Source organism: Lentinus tigrinus (genome assembly GCF_003813185.1).
Source record: "Lentinus tigrinus ALCF2SS1-7 unplaced genomic scaffold L226scaffold_9, whole genome shotgun sequence".
In the NCBI taxonomy this organism is placed as follows: Eukaryota; Fungi; Basidiomycota; class Agaricomycetes; order Polyporales; family Polyporaceae; genus Lentinus; species Lentinus tigrinus.
In genome coordinates, this window is record NW_027137918.1 from 658,513 (window position 1) to 677,745 (window position 19,233).

Below are 19,233 nucleotides of genomic sequence, written 5' to 3' on the forward strand. Positions count from 1 at the left end.
ACCGGTTAGGAGGTACTTGCGATCCTACTAAGCGCAGTGCTGTTGCTTTCTTGCCCTTCACTAACCGACCACACGAGCTCAGTACCACCTGTAAGCATGTTCCTGACTGAGGGCCACGCTGAGCAAGGCTGACAAGACTGCCCCTTCACCCAGCCGAAATTCCCACGCGCGCACTTCACATATTTTCAACCAGCCCTGTCCCCGCGATGCCGAACCTGCTGTTATCCCTCCAGAATATCTTACGGCGACATAACATGGACGACCGCCCACACCTCAGCGCTCTTATGCGCAAACCTGCGAATCACGCTTGTCCGGTCGACGAGTTCCGCACTCACTACGAATTAACGCTACTGTGGGCCTACTTCAAGGCTTCCTATCCCAACCCTCCACTCCTCTCTCTGTGCCGGATCGCTACCATCAAGTTGGTAAAAAAGAAGAACTCATCCGAGCATGAGTATACCCTGTCGTACCTCACTCGCGACGGACGCTCTTGGGAGGCGAGCTCATCAAGGGTCGGCATCTTGCGGTGCGAGCGCACCGTCTCCGTACACGACAACACCACCACCGCCCATACCCTCGGCTTGCTGAGGTCTAGTTCGAACGGTCATCATATCAAGGCATTAGATCAAGTCGTGATACTCGACCCAGACGCATCCGCGGGCAAGGACGACGACGTGGTCTACACTCATCACTTCGACCCCAGCACTGCGCCGTCCGTGTCTATGCTCATCGCTGCCGCTACTGTTCTCAACGAAGACTCACCGAACTACCTCCTTCTCAATCGACAATGTTACTGGTTTGCTGGGTTGTGCTTTCGCCTCCTTGTTGGACGACCTGCCGACGATCTCCAGGCAAACCCGAAGATGCGAGACCAAATGGTCGTGGCCGCCGACGGTCTCAAGAAGGTACCTTGCGCGGGAACATTCAAACACGTCTTCAAGCTCGTCACTGGTGAGGAGATTGAGCAGCACTGCGCTCGTCTCGATGATGCCTTCAAGGAGAAGATCCTCGACATCGACGCGGTGCTGGCGCCTATCAAGGAGGATTGGGAACAGAGGGGGAGGATGGTGCTGGAACTGAGGGAACTGAGGGAACGTGCCACCGGAGGCTCGTCCGGCGCAGCCGTAGGCAGCGGCATCTGGTGTGTACTCTCAGTTCTGCAGTGCCGAGCGGTCTCGACTCTTGATGTGACCGTCGTTGATGGCCGCTACAGATCTTGAAGTCAAGTAATCCTCGAATGGCTAGCATCTTGTTCAGTCGATGCCAACGGGCTATGTATCTGCAGTGAGTCTCCCGCTGCCTATCCGCTCAGCCCCTTGGTTGCATGGTCATGATACATCCTCATCGTATTTCTCCATTGGTCGTAGCCTCGTCCTCCGGCAAAATCTCAAGTCATCTTCTCTCACCGTCACTCGTTTCTCTCGGAGCCGCTGCCGCCTGGTTTTCCTCTTCTCTCGTCCTCGCATATTCCCACCACGTCCCAGGCTTCCAAGTTCCCCATGTACATTTTATTCGCTCGTCTCACCAAGTTGTAGCTTTGAGCTTTTCCGTTGTAACATCAATATTCCACAGAGCCCCAACTTCCCCGTTGTAGCAATATTAATTCCCAGCTTGCGAATCCCAGAGTGTTTCGTAGCAGACAGGACAGTTACCAATGACCATCATCAACTTGAAGGAGGTGCTAAGCTTGAAGGAAGAACTTGAAGGTGCGCAAAAGGGATGTTATCAGAGTGTTCGGCGACCCTGGCAGCCAACAAGCTCATGGCACTGGCAGCCGCTGTGACAGTCGGCAGAAGTCTCTTCCCGCCACACACAGCACCCTTACTGATCTCTAGCCAGTGATGTTGGTCGACGTACCCTGCGAATGGGCTGGGAGCATGCCCTTGTCTTGCAACCGTCCCCTCGAGGATTCATGCATCATGTGCCGGCCCCCAATATTAATGTCCGGCTTGACCGGAATGATATAATTGTAGCCACCGGGCTGTTTACTTATCCGGGCACCGGTCAACTTATACTTTCCGGACCGTTGTCCTTTCTTTTCGGGACTGTTTACTTACCGACTTGCGATGACCAACTTTGAAGCTCGCCTCCGAGTCGCTGCAGGTTGCCTTGCGTCCCACATATACATATCGCCAAGCTCGCTACTAGTAGAAGAGTCGTCAACGTTTTATGCTTCTTCAAAGACTCAAGCTGGGAACCTCGGACATTACAAGAAGCCGAAGAAAATCTGCCTCTGCTCAAAGAGACAGCCTACTAGTAGAATTCGAAACGACCTACCGCGGCTGCGGAGGTTTTTGCACAACACAATGCCACGTACGGTGTCACGGTGGCATAGTTCAAGTTGAGTTGAGTTCAGATCCAGAAGCCACACGTGTGAGCTTCGGATTTATGAGCGCGAGCTAACGCCACCCCACGCAGACACCACGTTTTGCTGAAACGCGTTCCCGCTGGGCAGGCCTGACGACGCCCTCGACTACTTGCAGCGTCCTGTTCGTCGTCAAGGCCGGCAGGGAAATTGCGCGGTCCCGACTCTCAAGATGGTTATATTGTTCACTGAACTCAGCGTCATTAGACTGGTGCGTCACTGCGACCCTCGCTGTCCGGACTCTGCGGCCGACCTCGTGCGGTGTTTTGCAGATGAGCGGATGAAGGGAGGGACTTGTCTTGAATGCCCGAGTTGAGTTGACTTGCTTGCGAGCTGCGAAGGTATGCTCAGATAAGCGGAAGCAGGATCATTCGTAGGCAGGTTCCTGGATCAGCCGCGCTGAACGCAGAAGACAAGAAGGCCGGTGAGCGCATAGTCAGTCATTCAGACCCACGGGCGGGAACCAGTGGCGAGATGGTGCTTGAGATGGCGAGTAGAGCCGATCAGCCTCGTGTCGTTACGGGTATGGACATGGGGAACCGGGGTGATGGCAGCGATGGGAAGGGTCGAGGTCGATACTTTGTCCGCTTGGGAGAATCATATCTCGGTGTTGACGTCCGTCCACGAAGTGCGGCGAATTCGCACTGGGGCGCGCACTGCGATGTGTCGTGTCTGCTGAAGACTCCCGGGCCGTGCGCTCTCTTTCTCTCCCTCATACGCTCACCTTCCTTCCCTTCGTTCAAGTTCCATCTGTACTGTACTATACTTCAACTTGCAGCCAACCGGTACCGGCGGCCTAATCATACAGTGAGTGATCCTTCACGCACTTGAAGGTCGCAGTGACGTCTCATCTGAGACGCGTCGCGTGACGTATAGCGCGTTTCTACTACGTGTCCTCGCGTTGTGCAATACATGGACGGTCATTCCCTTCGAATCTCCCCTCAGTGGACACCGCGGCCCCTCCAGCCATCGCCGTGGAACACGCCTCAAATCTCTCCTGTCTCAGCCACACCGCCAGATCTGCACCCCGATCATGCGCCACCTATACCCCCTCTGTACCTCTCGACAGTTGCGAGACCTACCCAGGAACCTAACGAGTACGCGTCTCTGCCCCGCCGTATGCCACAGCGAGACTGATTGCCTTGAATAGCATAATTCACGACTTCTACAATGTGGCTCCAGTGTCTTTCCGGCTAGACGCACATGGCACCGTCCCGCAAACCGTAGACATGCCACTCCTACACCGCTCGAGCAGCCGACCAACACATGCACTTGCTGTCCTCAGCAGCCTTGGCCAGCCGCCACCCGTCAACACGGCTCACGGACTATCAGTCCATTCCGAACACTCGTCGTCTGTGCATCCCCCTCCCAGCCCTTCATCCCCGTCCTCCCCATACACCCCCGTCCATGCGGACCCATACCTACTGCCAATCGACGCCACGCTATTCTCCACTCAGTTCGGCCATGACGTTGCGCGTTCCCTGGCCTCTGTCCTCCCGATGAAGCCCACCTCCGCTCTCGTGCGCCGGGACCGTCTGACGGGCACGCAGCTAGTCACCCTCCCCCTCATCCCGCTGTACGTCCCCCACCCTCCGAGCATCCCCCACCTCCTCCTCTTCGGCCAACGTCTCCCGATCTCCCGATCAGATCGACCTGCGAAAGAGAAAGAGACACCGAACTACTCCCGACCCACTATTTCCACCACCACCACCACCACCGCCCGCCCGCTTCCTTCTTCTCCTTCTTTTCCTCCTCCTCTTCCTCCCCTGAGTCCGAGCACGCTGGCGACGTACCTCCTGCCCATCTCCGCAATCGAAGAGTTCCCCTCCGCACCCGCGATGGCCGAGATCATGGCGCGCCAGTGCAGCGAGGAAGAGCTGCGCGACCGCGTCGTCTTCAACCAGGGCCTCTGGCGCAACGTCCTGCTGCTCGCGCCCACGGACCCCACGCTCGTCGACCTCGCACGCGTCGCGTGGAACGTTACTGCGGAGGCGCGGAGGCTGCGCCGCGCGGCGTCCCTGTCGAGGCGGTCTGAGGCGAAGAGCCCGCGGTTTCGCGAGGTGGAGCTTCCAGTGCTGAATGTGCAGTATGCGGATGCAGCGGGGTTGACGTTGAGGGAGGAAACGATCCAGCTTGCGCCTGTGCCCATGAGCAGGAGGCCGAGCCGCCGCCGGAGCCGCAAGAATCTGAAGAGCTAGGGGCCCGTCGGTCGCAGCGACCGTCTGTGGACCGTGGCTGACCTTGGCTGCCCAAAACACCGCGCTGCGGACGCCATCACCGGTGAGCCGCACTTCCGATTCGCCTCAATCAACCAACCGTTGTTCTTGTCTCCACATCTACATGTGTTTGCGGTACAGACCACGGACTTACTTACTTCTTAGCATATGGACTCCTCCCAACCCCTGCGCTATTACGTCTTCCTTGCTAATACTTCTGTCATCGACCAGTCACCACATCTTGCGCATATACACATACCTACTGTAGCCCGACTAGTATTGACCCCTCGCACTCTCTACATGCCCTCCTAAGCCATCACACATGGACCCTCGGACAGTATCCATACATACATACAGTCTCCCGCTCGCTCGCTTGCTCATGTTACCCTATACCTCATTCTAGATACCCTCTCAGATCTGAGTCCTTAATCATCATCCCGACCTCAATGGACATGCCCATGCTTACTCCATACGGCTCGAGTGTGTCGTTCAACAGGACCGCCGACGTCGAGTGCAGCGGCGAACACTGATATGTCCGTGGGCACTGGTCACTGGGTGTGCCACAAGTTCAACTTCGCTGAACAGCTCCCGCGAAGATGTGTCCTCCATGACATTCAATCATCAATGTGACGACGTGATATCGGTACCCCTAGCGTGGCTCGCGTAGGTACGTTGTGAGCTTCTTTCGCTTGCGGCACTACTCCGGTGATTTTCTGTCGCATCCAGATTCCAGATTCCACTGTCCAGGCTCTTGGTTCAGGTACCCGACGGTACCGCACATGTCGAGCTGCCGTTCAGAGCTGGCAGTGGAATCCGTCCCATGAGCCATGAGCTATGGTGATGGTACGCGATGTATCTGCTTACGGTGCATCTTACACCCTCCGGTGGCTTATTGAGCGTCGCCGGTTGTTAGAAAGGGGGGAAGAAGGGGGTGTATGTTCACGGAGAACTCACGAACAGTCGGGGATGTTGGAGATCGGTAGCTCCAAGGATGTGTTCCTGTTACTCTCGGGTGAAGAGTTCATGTATGGTTTCCATTGGCGTTCGTGTAGGCTTGAGGTTATCATGAAAAGATTCTTCTTACATTGCTATCGATACAGCTTCCATCCTTCCATCCGTAGTATAAGGCACACCAGCGCGGCTCGCTGCCTCTGAAGCGTATTCTGCGCAGTGCGTGGTATGGGTGTGGCCGTAAGAGACAGCTTTACAGGAAGCGCGATGGCTTCAGCTTGTCGATGTTCGTGCACTTGATCTTCCCATCCATGATAAGCTCCGCGAGTGCCTTCGCCGTCCCTGGTGCATTACAGATGCCCTGTTAACAAAAAACGCCGATCTGTCAGCCATCCTCTCTGCAACACGTCGATGCCAAATGGCCGCAGAGCTCGAGCTAAAGGCTCAAGAAGTGAGGTACGCACCCAGCAAGTATGTCCCGTAGCGATATACAAGCCCTTCGCGATCGCATCCGCCGGACCGACGATGGGCCCGCCCCCCACGCTCACGACAGGCAAGAAGCACGCCTGGCGGGCATCGACCGTCCCCGCGCGCAGCTCCGCCGAGATGCTCATGACGTGCTCCCGGATGCTCTCGCACGCGTCCTCGTCCACGCGCACGTCGTCGACCGTGTCCGGCACGGGCGAGTCGTCCCCGGGCCCGCAGCAGTACACCTCGTTCGTCGGCCGCGCGTAGATCTCCGGGCTGACGTGCCGCGGGCCTTTTGGGGCCACCCCGGACGGCAGCGCGATCTCGGTGAAGAGCACGTATGGGGCGATCGTGGTGCCTGCCGGCGGGACGATGGTGATGCTGTGTGCGCGGGTGCCGACGATGGGGAGTGAGGAGAGGATCTTGGGCGACCATGCTCCGGCGGCGAGGATGACGTGCGTCGCGGGGAGCTTCTGTGGTCCGTCTGCGTCCGAGTCGGTCGGCGTGTAGGTGACCCCGGTGACGTGCGGGCCCCCGGACTGGTCGATGTCGATGCTGGTGACCTTTCCCGGGATGTACTTGACGCCCTTTTCCTTGGCGAACTCCAGCATGCTGGTGGTGAAGAGGTACGGGTGGACCTGGGCGGTTGCGCCGGATGGTGCCATGGGTGAGTATGCCTCCGTCAGCTCGGGCTTGACCCAGTTGAGGTCGTCTGGGAGGCCGCTGGACTTGCGGGATTTGGACGCCGCGTCGGGGTCCAAGCCGAGGGTCTTCTCGAGGCTCTTGCGCTTCCCGCCTGCGCCAACCCCGGTGCCCGACTGGGCGAACGGCTCGCCGCGGCCCTCCCAGCTGCCGCAGTTGACAAAACGCCATCCCCAGCGGTCGGCGCCGTTGTACTCGTTTGCGAGCCGGACGTGCTCCTGGAAGGAGACGTGGACGAGTTCCTTGGGATAGGCCCACTTGGCGACGAGGCCGCCTGCTTTGCCAGACGCTCCCTGTGCGACGCCCTGCTTGGACGCCTCGAGGAGGGTTACGGTCGCTGAGGACCGGGCGAATTGTGGATGCGAGGCGAGGTATAGCGCGGTGGTGCATCCGACGATGCCTCCGCCGATAATGATGATGTTTTTGACGGTGCTTTCGGAAGACATGGTGGATGGTTTGCTTCGACGGGTCCGCTGCCGTTCCTCGATCTTCGATGGAAAGAAGAGGCGTGCGAGTGCCTCGGTAAGCTGGATGAAAAGTACCGAGTCAGCTATGGTGCATCACTTGAGTTGTCGCCCGTGGTTACTCACTATATCTTCTTGTAGCGGTTATGAAGCTGCGTAAGATATTGACGATATCTCACAGCATGCAGCCGCGCCAATGATACGGTCGAAGGAGAGGTTCAAGCTGAGGGTAATCGACAACAGCAATAAACTCCGGCGTCTGGGTCTTGTGTTCTAAAACACATGACGTCAGTTCCAGAATCGGACCGAGGGGCGCTTACGCGTAGCTTCGTACCACCACCAGCTCCCGCTCTTCGCTCGGGCTCTTTCGTCTTCGACTAAGTCTTGGAACAATATGTCAAAGGTGGAAGGTGAAGCAAATCGAGCAGGGCAATGAATCCTCAAGACCGGCTTGAAATATGCCAGTGATGAGTACCTGTGCAACTCGCGTTACGATATTTACTCATCGTGCTGATAGTCTCTTCGTTAAAGAGCATGTACCATACGAAAGTCATGATGTCTATGCTGTGTCTGCACAGGATGTCCAATTGGAATCAATGCCGCCGTTACTGCTCAAGAGCATACTAATAGATCCGAAGCCGAAGCTGCTCGGCTCTCCACACGACCAGCGAAGACTCTGTCACGCGTCTGCGCCGGTTCCGTGACCCCTACCGACTACCACAGGCAATGTCAGGCAACTTCGGGGAAGGATCGGCAGGCTCCCGCGTTCCTGAGAGCGAGGATGTGAAGCGTGTATGGGACGAGTGGACGACAGTCTGCTCCGAGCTCAAACCGTACGCCGAGAACGAATATGCATGATGGCTGGCCTACGCATCCCGCAGAATTTCTTCTGGACATGCATCCTGAAGCTGGATGGCAAGCACACTGGTTCGCGTCGGGCAGCACGCTCAATTCTATGGATGGTCTTGTGCGTGAAGTCTTACCTGTACCGCCGTGCGGCTACGTTGTGTTCTTCTTTACTAGCATACCCTATACCCTATATCCATGCTTCTTTTCTCGTGGTCTTCTCTCCTTCGATATCGTGAAAAGAGGGAACTCGGGCCTTGGCCCTCAACATGCTAGGGCGACGACACGTCCTTGAATAGTCCCTGCGTGTATATTTCATGTATAAATTGCCTGATTGAGGTACAACCGCGGGTGACCAACGATCTGAGATAATGAGACTCGAGACGGAAGCAATAAGGAAGTAACAACCGCGCTGGCGTCCTGCTGAAACGGGTAAAGGATGGGCATGGGCCATGAGGTGATCCACCGCCGATAATCAAGTTCAACGACGAGAGTATGGCGTAGCGGATCCACCTCGACTTCTGTCAATCCTCTGTTTTGGAAAGGGCGTATATCGACGCTGCGGGAATGCCTCTGGAAAACACACAGACACTGGTGAGCGCGCTCGCGCGGTACAGGACAGGGCGGAGTAACCTACCGAAGCTCGAGGTCTGACTCATCCTCACGAACCGTGGCTCCGCGCAGTGGGACGGATGACATTCCGTTCACGTAGCGGTGGGCACCCGTGGTAGCCTGAGAGGAGCTCGACATGCTTCAATGGACGTGCTTCAGCGGGCATTCTTCGAGCACCCTGACGATCTCCGGACAGACTTCGGATATAGTATTAGAAGTGAGGGCTGTAGCCATCGCGGGCTAAGTCGAGGATGAGGCGTACTGTCGAGCGCACGTGGCAGCGAGTTCTGCAATGCGTCTGTGCAGCTGGGTCTAGAGAACTGGGGCTTGGCAGTGGAAATTAAGAAAATCAGCGTACTCCGCAGCGCGCTGTGGCGCATGTCCGACGGTAGCTCGAGGGCTTTGGCCTACCCAGCGAGCAAACTTGATCCTGACTGCGGAGAATCATTAGTAAATGCATACGCAGGCATCGAGAGTCTTACTCAACGAAGTAAACCATCAGGCTCGGAGGCTCCCGGGACCGGTCAATGCGATATCAGTAGGACAGCAGACACGATGTTGCACAAAAAGGCACAAAATTGGGGAGCAGAAGTTCGGAATGCTTGGCCGAGTGATATCCCTTGGGTTCGATGGGCCTGTGGAGAAGAATTAGATCGAGACCGGCGTCAGGTTCCAAGGTTGAATTCAACGGCGAGGTTTAGGTAGCACACTTTCGTAACCTCTCAATAACTATGTTAACAAGAACGCAGCCTGTCTTGTGCATGGTAAGATGTATGAGGTTTTCAGGGCACAGTTTGTGGGTGGAAACATGGCGGAGATGCAGGGTAGTTCACGGTCGATGAGTGTCCTCACACGATCACGTGGCACGCGTTGGGCGGCTACGCGCTCCGAGTCGCTCGCAGTGGCGGCACACCAGGTTGACTCCCAGTGAAAACGCCGAAAGAAATTTCAGATATATAGTGAATGTTCGGCAACGGGGTGATGGGAGTGCGAGGCATCCAGTATGGTCTCGTATGATAGTCAAAAATGAGACTGTTTTTTAAACATGCATGATGGGGGTGAACAATATTGATATTCGGATCACATGTACCACTATTATAATCCATATATCTACGTACTCTCACCACACATATTCGATCCCTCTGAAATATACGGATACGGTAGAAGCAATTCTGATGAATCATGCTGATATATAGTGAACTTCCAGTGCTGGGATTATAGTGCATTACTCAAATATATCTGTCTACTACAGAAACGCTACGCTATGAATCTGGAATCACGGTGTCTGTGCAGACGTAGCGGGGTGGACGAGAGCGGGTGGACGACAGGCGTGGGTAGGCGACAACGGGCGACGAGAGCAAGCGGGTGAGTAGACGACAAGTGCAGATGGGCGAGAGGATGGGCGGGCGAGTAACAAGAGTGGATAGGCAAGTAACAAGAGCAGGCAGGTGAGCGACAAGAGCAGACAGGCGAGCGACAAGAGCAGACAGGCGAGCGACAAGAGCAGACAGGCAGTGAGTCATGGAGGCGGGCAAGAGCGGATAGATGACGCGCGACAGGAGCGGGCGGGCGAAGGTGGGCAAGGACAGCAGGCGGGCAGCGAGCGGGCAAGGACAACGGGTGGGCAGCAAGCGGGCAGGTACGAGAGCGGGCAGGCAGCGAGCAGGCAGGTACGAGAGCGGGCAGGCAGGGCGACAAGAGCAGGCGGACCAACGACGAGAGCAAGCGGGCGAGGTGGGCAGCGAGTCATGAGGACAGGCGAGAGCGGGCAATGAGAGCGAGAGGTCGACGTGAGAGGGTGGGCGACGAGAGTAGGCGGACGATCGTGACCTGATGATGAGAGTAAATGGACGATGTGAGGTGAGGATTTTGACATAAGTAGGTATACAACCAGTCCAGGATATGAGAGCGAGCAGGTGAGATAGTGGGTGATGGGGGCGGGTGGATGATGTGCGAGGGCAAGGAGAGCAGGTGCGGAGACGTAGCAATCAAGCAGTGGAGTCAGTGACACAAGTTACAGGCAGTCTTCTTTGTCTCTCTTGAGCTTGAGAGTTCCGGTTTTGATGTTGAAGTATGTTGATGTTGGGCAGCTAGGAGCATAGATGATCGATGAGCGACTCAGTGAGGGGAGCAAGGAAAGAGCGCAAGGACTTGGACTCGGAGCGAAGTTCGTTGCCTGTGACTTGAGATCAGCTGACGCTCATACCTCCGACAATCTCCGACACCTTCCGACCAATCGGGGGGTCAAAACCGCACATCTCCGCTATGTTTTTGTACCCCTTGGAAGACACATTTTGAGGCTCAATCCGGGATCTTCAGACGTTACAGATTTTCAAGGCATATAACTTCAGTGTATTCCGTGCAAGCAACTGTAGTAGTGCTACGTTGAGGCTGCTACGGGACCCGGTGGCCTACTAAGACAATAGGCGCCGAAAAAACGCTCTATTGATGTGCGCGCAGTGTACCGAAAGAACATACCCGAAGCTTGGTATGAAATCGTGATAATCCACTATGTTTCTGCGGTTTCGTGACATCGAGGAGCAAGCGGACAACAGAGACGCGCATACCGCCTCCTCGTGCCCAGAGGCGCCCAATATGCGGTGTTCTTCCGCACTCCTTCCAGAATCATTCAGCCAGATTCATGAGACTGTCGGAACTATCCAGCATTGTTCAACATATATTTTCGCCATTCTCACTGGGGTTGACTCCGGACCTCCACAACCTGACCCTTTGTGTCTTTCTCCGACGAAGGACATGGCGTCCGCCTCAGAAACAGTCTCACAAGGATTATACACTGCAACACTTCAGGCAATCTCTGCACCGTCGGAAACTTTGTCCTACAGCTGTAGCGTTGCTTGCTGGTGAGTGTTCGAGCTAAGTCTTAGTATGGTGTCATCAACGGCGCGAGGTACTATTGTGTGCAATTCCTAGTCTCAAGATCCATGAATTCTGCATTGCTCCATGTGGAGGAGATGATAGTTCCATTCGATGCACATGAGAGACAATCTCCGCCACACAGTGCGACGCGATCGAAGATCAACGACAAAACGGCCAACGTGACGACGACACTGGCCATGGCGCCCGACCAGGCTAAAACTATGCTTGAATGCGCATATAGGCATGCCCATTGCCGACTGCGCATAGAGGTCGTGCAAATAGCGCATATAGTCAGTAGGTACCGCTCACTTGGATACTGGCCGCGCGCAAGACCACCTGACCATCTGCAAGCAGCTAACGGAGGCACGGGAACGACTCTTTCAAAAGGCCAGTGAGTGCGTTGTCTTCGCGGAAAGATGCCGAGCTGTGGATGCAGTAGTTCGGCGAGGTGCGTAGTGTGTTCGTCATGGTCCGACTGTTATGTCTAACGTACTCCAAGGATCAGAGGGTCGACATCGGGAGTCTAGTGCAAGCAGCGCAAGAACTCGAGTCGTGTCTTTCCGCACGCACGATCAATACGGGACGCCACAATGCCCCCGCGTACCCAAGCAGTCTTCTCCCGGGAAGTCGCGTGCGGAAAGGAAGCTGGATAGGAAGACTCTCGGGACCGGATATGCCATACGCATATGCGCACGGCGGGTTCGCCCGAGGGCAGCTCTATTACGGTGCGTAGCGTGATAGACGATTTAGCCTTTGTGCGCTGCAGAAGCCTCGAGGACTCGGGAACAGCGCAGACGTACCGAAGCCTTCCGTATTCCGAGACTCGAGGAATTCTCTCGCCCATGATTGGTGTCCGAGTCGACGTGTATCCCCGATACGTCCGTATTCAGTGCATACTGCAATAGAGTGCGATTCGAGGCGGAGGTCGAGCCGCAGGCCTGTGAGATCTACGGACCCGGGCCTGGGGCCAGTACGCGAGATGAAGCTTCTTGCTGTGCCCCGTCCGTCCACTTTCCGTCTCGGGGGCTCGGGACAGTCCGCGGCGATCTCGCGACGTTTAAGATGTGGGACGACAAAGATGAGCTCATTCCCAGGAGGGTGGGGCGTCGGGGAGAGTTGGAATGGTTCACGCCTGGGTTCCGAGACTATACGCGCTCCCGACGATGTCCTCGTCTGCGGCTCCCCGAGAACGTCCTGGCGCACTTTCCGCACCCTTTCCGCACTGTTCATCTTTCCCAAACGAATGCACAGACTAACCAAGTTCATCGTATGATTGCAGGTGCTCCGTCGTTTCTTGCACCACCATCATTCCGAGACATCCAGTCGTGCAGCAACGTGAAATAATGCGGGACGCCCGACGGACAGGCGCATCACCCGCTCAGGCGTTCGAGAGCGACCGATCAAGGAAGACAGGCCGGCCGCGACAACATATCGTGCGGTCGCGGACGACGCTACGCCGTTTTGGGTTCGCTGCGCTGACTGAATGACTGCTCAGGGCGGGCTTAGGAGAGATCTGAGGGGCGATGGAGGCGATGGGTGGCAGAGAGAGTTGACATGCAGTGACGCGTTTATTCAGGATGGAGGCTCATGTGGCCCGGAATGCGTTTCCCGACCCTCACAAGCCGACGGTACGTCCACTTATCTTTTGAGCAGACTGCGCGGGCTGCAGCGGTGGAAGATGTGGATCGGAATGGATGTGGGATAGAGTGCGGGGTAATGCGGGGGTGCTGTGCTGCCGTCGCTGTCCCGCATCGCTGCAAGCCTGAACGATGAGGAGCAAGGGGGGAATCCCGTGTTGCAGCCTGGACGAGGTCTAACCAGTTTGCGCGCTCCTGTCGTTTCAGGGGTCCTCAAGCACGAGAACTCACCGTGACAGCCAAGAGATGCACAGTCGCACGACGGCCCAGGAACAAAAACGACACTCCGACCTGCTGTTCCAGTGTCAAGGCCGGACCCGAGCGCAATCATTTGCAGATGGACGGGAGCCTGCTGGGCATGACATACATGAGAAAAGTGGCATGCTCCGCCATGGGCGATACGGTCGGAGGGTGATCGACCGCTCTATTGCCTCCAGCCTGCCGTATCTGCCCCGCGTCTTGCGCGATTGAAGGCACTCCTCCTGCGCTGTGGACTGGTGTGGTGCAGGATGCGAGGAGTAGGCGGGGCGCGGGGTCGGAGACGAAGGACGGCTGGGCAGGAGCGGGGAAGAGGGCTAAGCCATTCGCGGAGGCTACCCCGCACTCCGGAGCGCTCATGGGGATGCCGCAATCGAGCAAGGGCGACCTCAGGGGCGTCCGTCTGGCAATGGCGCTGATCTAACTGGATCACGCGCCCACGCGCTGCGTCTGTATATTAGCTCCCCTTCGTCCCGCTGGGTTCGCAAACTCTCTCCGGCCCCTCTCTCCCCCTTCCGCTCCCATCTCACACAACCTCTGCGACCCGGAAGCACCATGTCGGCTGAAGACACCCACCACCAAGTCCCCAAACACCCCATCGCTCCCCGCCTTAAGAACGGCGAGAAGAAACCTCACATCGACCATCACGATACCTACAAGTCCGTGCCTTCTCCTGATCGCTCCATCCGCGCGCCTTGCTCACCTGCCTACCTTCGCACACAGGCAGTTCCACGGCGAGTCTCTTGGTCACGAGAGCGACAAGTGGTGGGCAAAGGTACGTCGCGGATCCATCGCGCTTCTCGACCCAGATTCTCATCGCAGTCCCCGATCGCCCCCCTCTCAATCAAGGTCGCGCGCGAAGCTCTGCACTGGGACCGCCCCTTCCACACCGTCCGCTCCGGTAGCTTCGAAAACGGGGACGTCACCTGGTTCCCCGAGGGCGGTCTGAACGCGTCCTACAACTGTGTCGATCGCTGGGCGTTCAAGCATCCGGACAAGGTATAGTGCACCATCTCTCGTCCCTATCTCAAGCTCGTATTCTCGCGCCATCCGATGGGGCTGAGCGGTCCCGTGGGTGAATGTACGGAACGAGCTTTCCGTCCGCGCGGATGTCTTCCCCAACGTCGTACGAGGATGCCGGGACGTGGATTTGACACTCGCTTGCCCGTTGCCCGCGTTGGGGCGAGCGAGACCCCTTCGCGGGACGCGGAACTCCGGGCCGCATAAACTGCGCGCAGGCGCTCGTCCACACGGTGCCGAGTCACCCCTTGGCACTGTCGCAGAGTGCCCGTTGGATGGCGAAAGATTCTCGCGAGCTCGATCATGTCCATATGCTCACACTCCGATTCTTGATATCTAGACCGCGATCATCTATGAAGCCGATGAGCCCAATGAAGGGTCAGACATCACCTATGCCCAGCTCCTGCGGGAGGTGTGCGCCGTCGCGAACGTCCTCAAGTCGTGGGGCGTCAAGAAGGGCGACACCGTCTCTATCTACCTGCCCATGACATGGCACGCCGTCGCTGCCTTCCTTGCGTGCGCGCGTATCGGTGCGGTTCATTCCGTCGTCTTTGCGGGATTCTCCGCGGAGTCCCTCCGTGACCGCGTGCAGGACTGCAAGTCCCGTGTGCTCATCACGTCAGATGAGGGCCGTCGTGGCGGTAAGACAATTGCGACGAAGGCGATTGCAGATGCGGCGATCAAGGAGTGTCCTGTGGTCGAGCATGTCCTCGTCCTCAAGCGCACAGGCAACGAGGTTCCCTGGACAAACGGCCGTGACAAGTGGTGGCACGAGGAGACCGCCAAGGTGCCCCGCTACTGCCCACCAGAGATCATGTCCGCTGAGGACCCGCTCTTCATCCTCTACGTAAGTCGTTCCGTCTGCACCAAAGTATCTGCGCACATGGACACTTACGCCGCATTATCTACGCTAGACCTCCGGTTCCACTGGCAAGCCGAAGGGTGTCGTTCACACTACCGGCGGTTACCTCCTCGGCGCCGCTCTCACCGTCAAGTACGTCTTCGACGTGCACCCGGACGACCGCTTTGCATGCATGGCAGACATCGGCTGGATCACCGGTCACACGTACATCGTGTACGGTCCGCTCGCGAACGGTGTCACCACCACTGTCTTCGAGTCTACGCCCGTATACCCCACCCCCTCACGCTACTGGCAGACCGTCGACAAGCACAAGATCACCCAATTCTACTCCGCCCCCACCGCTATTCGTCTGCTCCGTCGCCTCGGTGAGCACCATGTCCAGGACCACGATCTCGGCTCCCTGCGTGTGCTCGGTAGCGTCGGCGAGCCGATCAACCCCGAGGCGTGGCACTGGTACAACGACCATGTCGGCCGGAGACAATGCGCGATTGTCGATACGTTCTGGCAGACAGAGACGGGCTCGATCGTCGTAACGCCGTTCCCCGGTGCGATCGAGACGAAGCCCGGTTCGGCGACGGTGCCGTTCTTCGGTATCGAGCCGGTCATCCTCGATGCGCAGACCGGCAAGGAGCTCGAAGGCAACAGCGTCGAGGGCGTACTGTGCCTCAAGACGCCGTGGCCGTCGATCGCACGCACGGTGTACCGGGACCACCAGCGCTACCTCGAGACGTACATGAAGCCGTACCCTGGCTACTTCTACACTGGTGATGGTGCTGCCCGTGACGAGCACGGGTACATCTGGATCAAGGGCCGTGTCGATGGTGTGTCCTTGCGTACAATTTGCTACCCAATGTTTGCTGACCACATTGTGTGTAGATGTCATCAACGTCTCGGGTCACCGTCTGTCCACCGCTGAGATTGAGTCTGCTCTCATCACGCACGCTGGCGTCGCTGAAACCGCAGGTAAGGGCCCATTGACTTCCATCTGTGAAGGCCTGATGCTCACCCATGTCTTCACCTCTCAGTCGTCGGCACAGCAGACGAGCTCACTGGCCAGGCCGTCTACGCGTTCGTCACGCTCAAGCCCGAGTTCAAGTACGACTCGAGCGACGAGGGCGGCCTGATGAAGGAGCTCACCCTCCAGGTGCGCAAGGTTATCGGCCCCTTCGCCGCGCCCAAGAAGATCTTCGTCGTCGGCGACCTGCCCAAGACCCGCTCGGGCAAGATCATGCGCCGCGTGCTGCGCAAGATCGTCGCGGGCGAGGGCGACCAGCTCGGCGACCTGAGCACGCTTGCGGAGCCCGCTGTCGTGGACAACATCAAGGAGAAGGTCGCCGCGCACGCATAGGCGTCGTCGTCGTCCTGTCGTCCTCTGTTCTTTGGTGTTCGGGTTTGTAGTGATGTTTGCTTGCGGAGGTAGATTGGGATGTGCTGCGGAGAGCACCGGTACATATATGTATATCCTCAGGCGGTTTGAGATCTTGAAGTTACGTAGCGCTCCGTATTGTACGATAATATGCTGGATACCAGGCAAATGTACATTGATATTCTATCCCTTGTTGTTGCGTGCGTTCATATCTGAAATAGTACGGGAGGGCCCCAGATACAATCGCAAGTAGATGATAGTCAAAGCTCATTCAAATAGTGGGCATCAAGATTTTCTCGGTAGCAGGGGAGTCCGACTCCGTTGCTACCACCGTCGCCGGTTGACGGACGACGGAAACAACGCATGCTCTGAGTGCGAGAAGTTTCCATAAGATGAGAATAACCCAGCTTTTGCTCCATGTTATGTGCGACCGTCGCGAACAAAAGGATAGATCAGTAGAGGCTCTGCTGTTTGTCCTTGGCCTCAGTCCGGTCAGTGCGGTCGGGATGCTGACTCAGCAGCCGCCATAACCCCTCCTAATGAAACGCGGTCGTTCGACCATCTGAACAGCGAGGGCTCTGAGACGGTACCCCACCACCAAATGATTACGACGTGCGTATATCAGAATTCCCTGCTGGACGTTTCTCACATTTTCTACTAGCTTAGAAACATTGAACTTGGACGTTCTTCGACTCATTATGTTAGAACTCCAGAAGACCCGCACTCAAGGCACCCTGAGCTTGCAAGCCCTCACGCTCTGCTCCCGGACTCTGCGCGACATCGTGTACCCAGTCTTGTTTTACCGGTATCGCATACATCCCGAACACTTGCCCCCCGAACGAATACGGCGGTTTATTGAGTAAGATTCTCAGTGCCTTCTCGTGCTCTTGTGTTCACCTCGTATATGTCAGACATATCAATCTCCAAGGTACACTCGGCGGCTCGGACTCTGTCTGGTTGGGCCCACTGCTCGATTCGCTTCCTTCTCTGAGCACAGTAACTTTTCGGTATTCTACTGGAATTGCATGTGATGTGCTCAAGCTTATTTTCTCTTATCCTCGCATCGTCTCCATCACTTTCGCAGCGAGCGTCAGCTTTGGCCTCATCGACTCCTACCCTGTTGAAGAACTTGCTCAAGTCCCCATATCGATAACTCATCTCTCTTACTTTGACGCCACTCTGTGGAGCGAATTCAAGACGGGAAGGCGGGGTCCACAAGATCTTAATACGATATTCTCTCGGGAAGCCAAGATTTTAGCGGCCCTTGTTTCCGCCACATATAGCACCCTTGCTGATCTCACGCTCCCTATGCAATCGGCACCAATACTCTTGATGGCGACACTTTCCTGGCCACGACTGCGCAGCTTGTCGCTCTCCGGCCACTACCTCACATCGGATCAGGCAGAGTCGCTACCGGTCCTACTGTCGTCACTTCCGCACCTGCAGACGTTGTCCTTGCTGATCGCTAGAGAGGACAGTGTCTCCCGGGCACCCGTACTCGGACACCACGCCTCCCCTTCCACCGTCCTCTCAGGGCTCCACTCTCTCACCCTGGCATACCCCGACCCAGAGGATAGCATCTTTTCCGTGGACACGACAGCCCTCCGCCATCTCTCGCTCCGAGACTGGCCTCGTCATTACACATATTTTACTTTCGAGAACGATTATACCAGCTCTTGGGCTTCTCCCATCCTGTCCTCGGACGAATGCCTCTCTATCCTGCAACGCATGGACCTCCCTCAGATCACGAGTCTTGAGCTCGTCTATGAAGTGCAGGGCCCGGGGTCCGACGACAACCTGCTATCGTATGTCGCCCACACACTTCCCAAACTCTCATACTTCGAACTGCATCGATACCGAGCCAACAGCCGTGACCCGCTTGACTACGTACGTTCGCGTCTCGTACCGTCCGTGCAGCCGCTGATTCGTCGATGATAGATGCACGTCGTAGAGCTCGCAGCTGCCGCAGCACCGCATGCGCACGTAATGCGTCTCAATCTCGATTTCCCCGAGGACCACGGTCCCCACTGCTCGAAACACCCCGAGCGCGACGCGTGGTTCGCCAAGTTCAAGGGCGAACTTGGCCCGAATATTGTCGCACTCCTGGAGGAACGCTGCCCACTCTTAGAACACGTCGGGCTCCTTTACCACGGGGTGCCCACGTCCACGTGGGTGGAGTTCCATCCCTCTCGCTGTGCGGAGCCACGATTCGTACTGGACGACAAGGACCCTGAACGGTGGTACGTTGTACTGGCGCGCCATCTGTACGTGTGTCAGCGAGCTCACCGGAGTTTTATATACAGGGATAGCCCTCCGATACCGAGTCGTTGGTACGAAGGTCTCGAGCAGATGCCCTTGCTCCAACGACGTCGACGCGAAGCAGCCCCGCCATAGTACCACTAGCCGTGTTGATGTATGCCTGTGGGCTACTCCCTGGATACCCGTTCTTCTCCCGTCTCGTCATGTACAATTATGCTTCTATATTGTCTTCGTTCGAATGCCACACGTCATTTCCATACCACATCTCGTTCGTTCATACAGAACACACTTGCATGAGTGGTGCGTGGGTGTGCGTGTACATAGCCGCCC

The 19,233-nt window shown here is 56.8% G+C and overlaps 7 protein-coding genes across 7 annotated transcripts; 5 read left to right on the plus strand and 2 right to left on the minus strand.

The window, feature by feature from the left end:
• Nucleotides 1–62: 62 nt before the first annotated feature.
• Nucleotides 63–1,334, plus strand: L226DRAFT_559809 (uncharacterized protein; the record flags this gene model as incomplete). Its single annotated transcript, XM_067683320.1, has 3 exons — nt 63–90; nt 154–1,141; nt 1,286–1,334. The coding sequence occupies exons 2-3, from the start codon at nt 207–209 to the stop codon at nt 1,332–1,334; spliced, it is 984 nt and encodes a 327-aa protein (XP_067536534.1). The 5' UTR covers nt 63–90; nt 154–206.
• Nucleotides 1,335–2,117: 783 nt separating this feature from the next.
• On the plus strand, nt 2,118–4,563 carry L226DRAFT_559810 (uncharacterized protein; the record flags this gene model as incomplete). Its single annotated transcript, XM_067683321.1, has 5 exons — nt 2,118–2,340; nt 2,419–2,576; nt 2,717–3,057; nt 3,110–3,172; nt 3,516–4,563. The coding sequence occupies exons 2-5, from the start codon at nt 2,538–2,540 to the stop codon at nt 4,561–4,563; spliced, it is 1,491 nt and encodes a 496-aa protein (XP_067536535.1). The 5' UTR covers nt 2,118–2,340; nt 2,419–2,537.
• Nucleotides 4,564–5,785: 1,222 nt separating this feature from the next.
• On the minus strand, nt 5,786–7,148 carry L226DRAFT_461612 (FAD dependent oxidoreductase; the record flags this gene model as incomplete). Its single annotated transcript, XM_067675667.1, has 2 exons — nt 5,786–5,893; nt 5,997–7,148. The coding sequence occupies 2 exons, from the start codon at nt 7,146–7,148 to the stop codon at nt 5,786–5,788; spliced, it is 1,260 nt and encodes a 419-aa protein (XP_067536536.1).
• Nucleotides 7,149–9,975: 2,827 nt separating this feature from the next.
• L226DRAFT_534031 (uncharacterized protein) lies at nt 9,976–10,746 on the minus strand. Its single transcript, XM_067680589.1, has 2 exons — nt 10,094–10,746; nt 9,976–10,051 (listed from the first exon to the last, which is right to left on the minus strand). Exon 1 carries the CDS (start codon nt 10,372–10,374, stop codon nt 10,144–10,146), a length of 231 nt encoding a protein of 76 aa, XP_067536537.1. The 5' UTR covers nt 10,375–10,746; the 3' UTR covers nt 9,976–10,051; nt 10,094–10,143.
• A 214-nt stretch (nt 10,747–10,960) lies between these two features.
• Nucleotides 10,961–11,527, plus strand: L226DRAFT_393521 (uncharacterized protein). The gene has a single exon (XM_067674507.1). It carries the CDS (start codon nt 11,136–11,138, stop codon nt 11,487–11,489), a length of 354 nt encoding a protein of 117 aa, XP_067536538.1. The 5' UTR covers nt 10,961–11,135; the 3' UTR covers nt 11,490–11,527.
• A 2,253-nt stretch (nt 11,528–13,780) lies between these two features.
• On the plus strand, nt 13,781–16,696 carry L226DRAFT_393526 (acetyl-coenzyme a synthetase). The gene is made up of 7 exons (XM_067674508.1): nt 13,781–14,055; nt 14,120–14,171; nt 14,246–14,395; nt 14,757–15,263; nt 15,331–16,099; nt 16,155–16,241; nt 16,304–16,696. The coding sequence occupies exons 1-7, from the start codon at nt 13,952–13,954 to the stop codon at nt 16,624–16,626; spliced, it is 1,992 nt and encodes a 663-aa protein (XP_067536539.1). The 5' UTR covers nt 13,781–13,951; the 3' UTR covers nt 16,627–16,696.
• Nucleotides 16,697–17,772: 1,076 nt separating this feature from the next.
• Nucleotides 17,773–19,148, plus strand: L226DRAFT_485022 (uncharacterized protein). The gene is made up of 3 exons (XM_067677084.1): nt 17,773–18,531; nt 18,583–18,884; nt 18,948–19,148. Exons 1-3 carry the CDS (start codon nt 17,953–17,955, stop codon nt 19,036–19,038), a joined length of 972 nt encoding a protein of 323 aa, XP_067536540.1. The 5' UTR covers nt 17,773–17,952; the 3' UTR covers nt 19,039–19,148.
• Nucleotides 19,149–19,233: the final 85 nt, after the last annotated feature.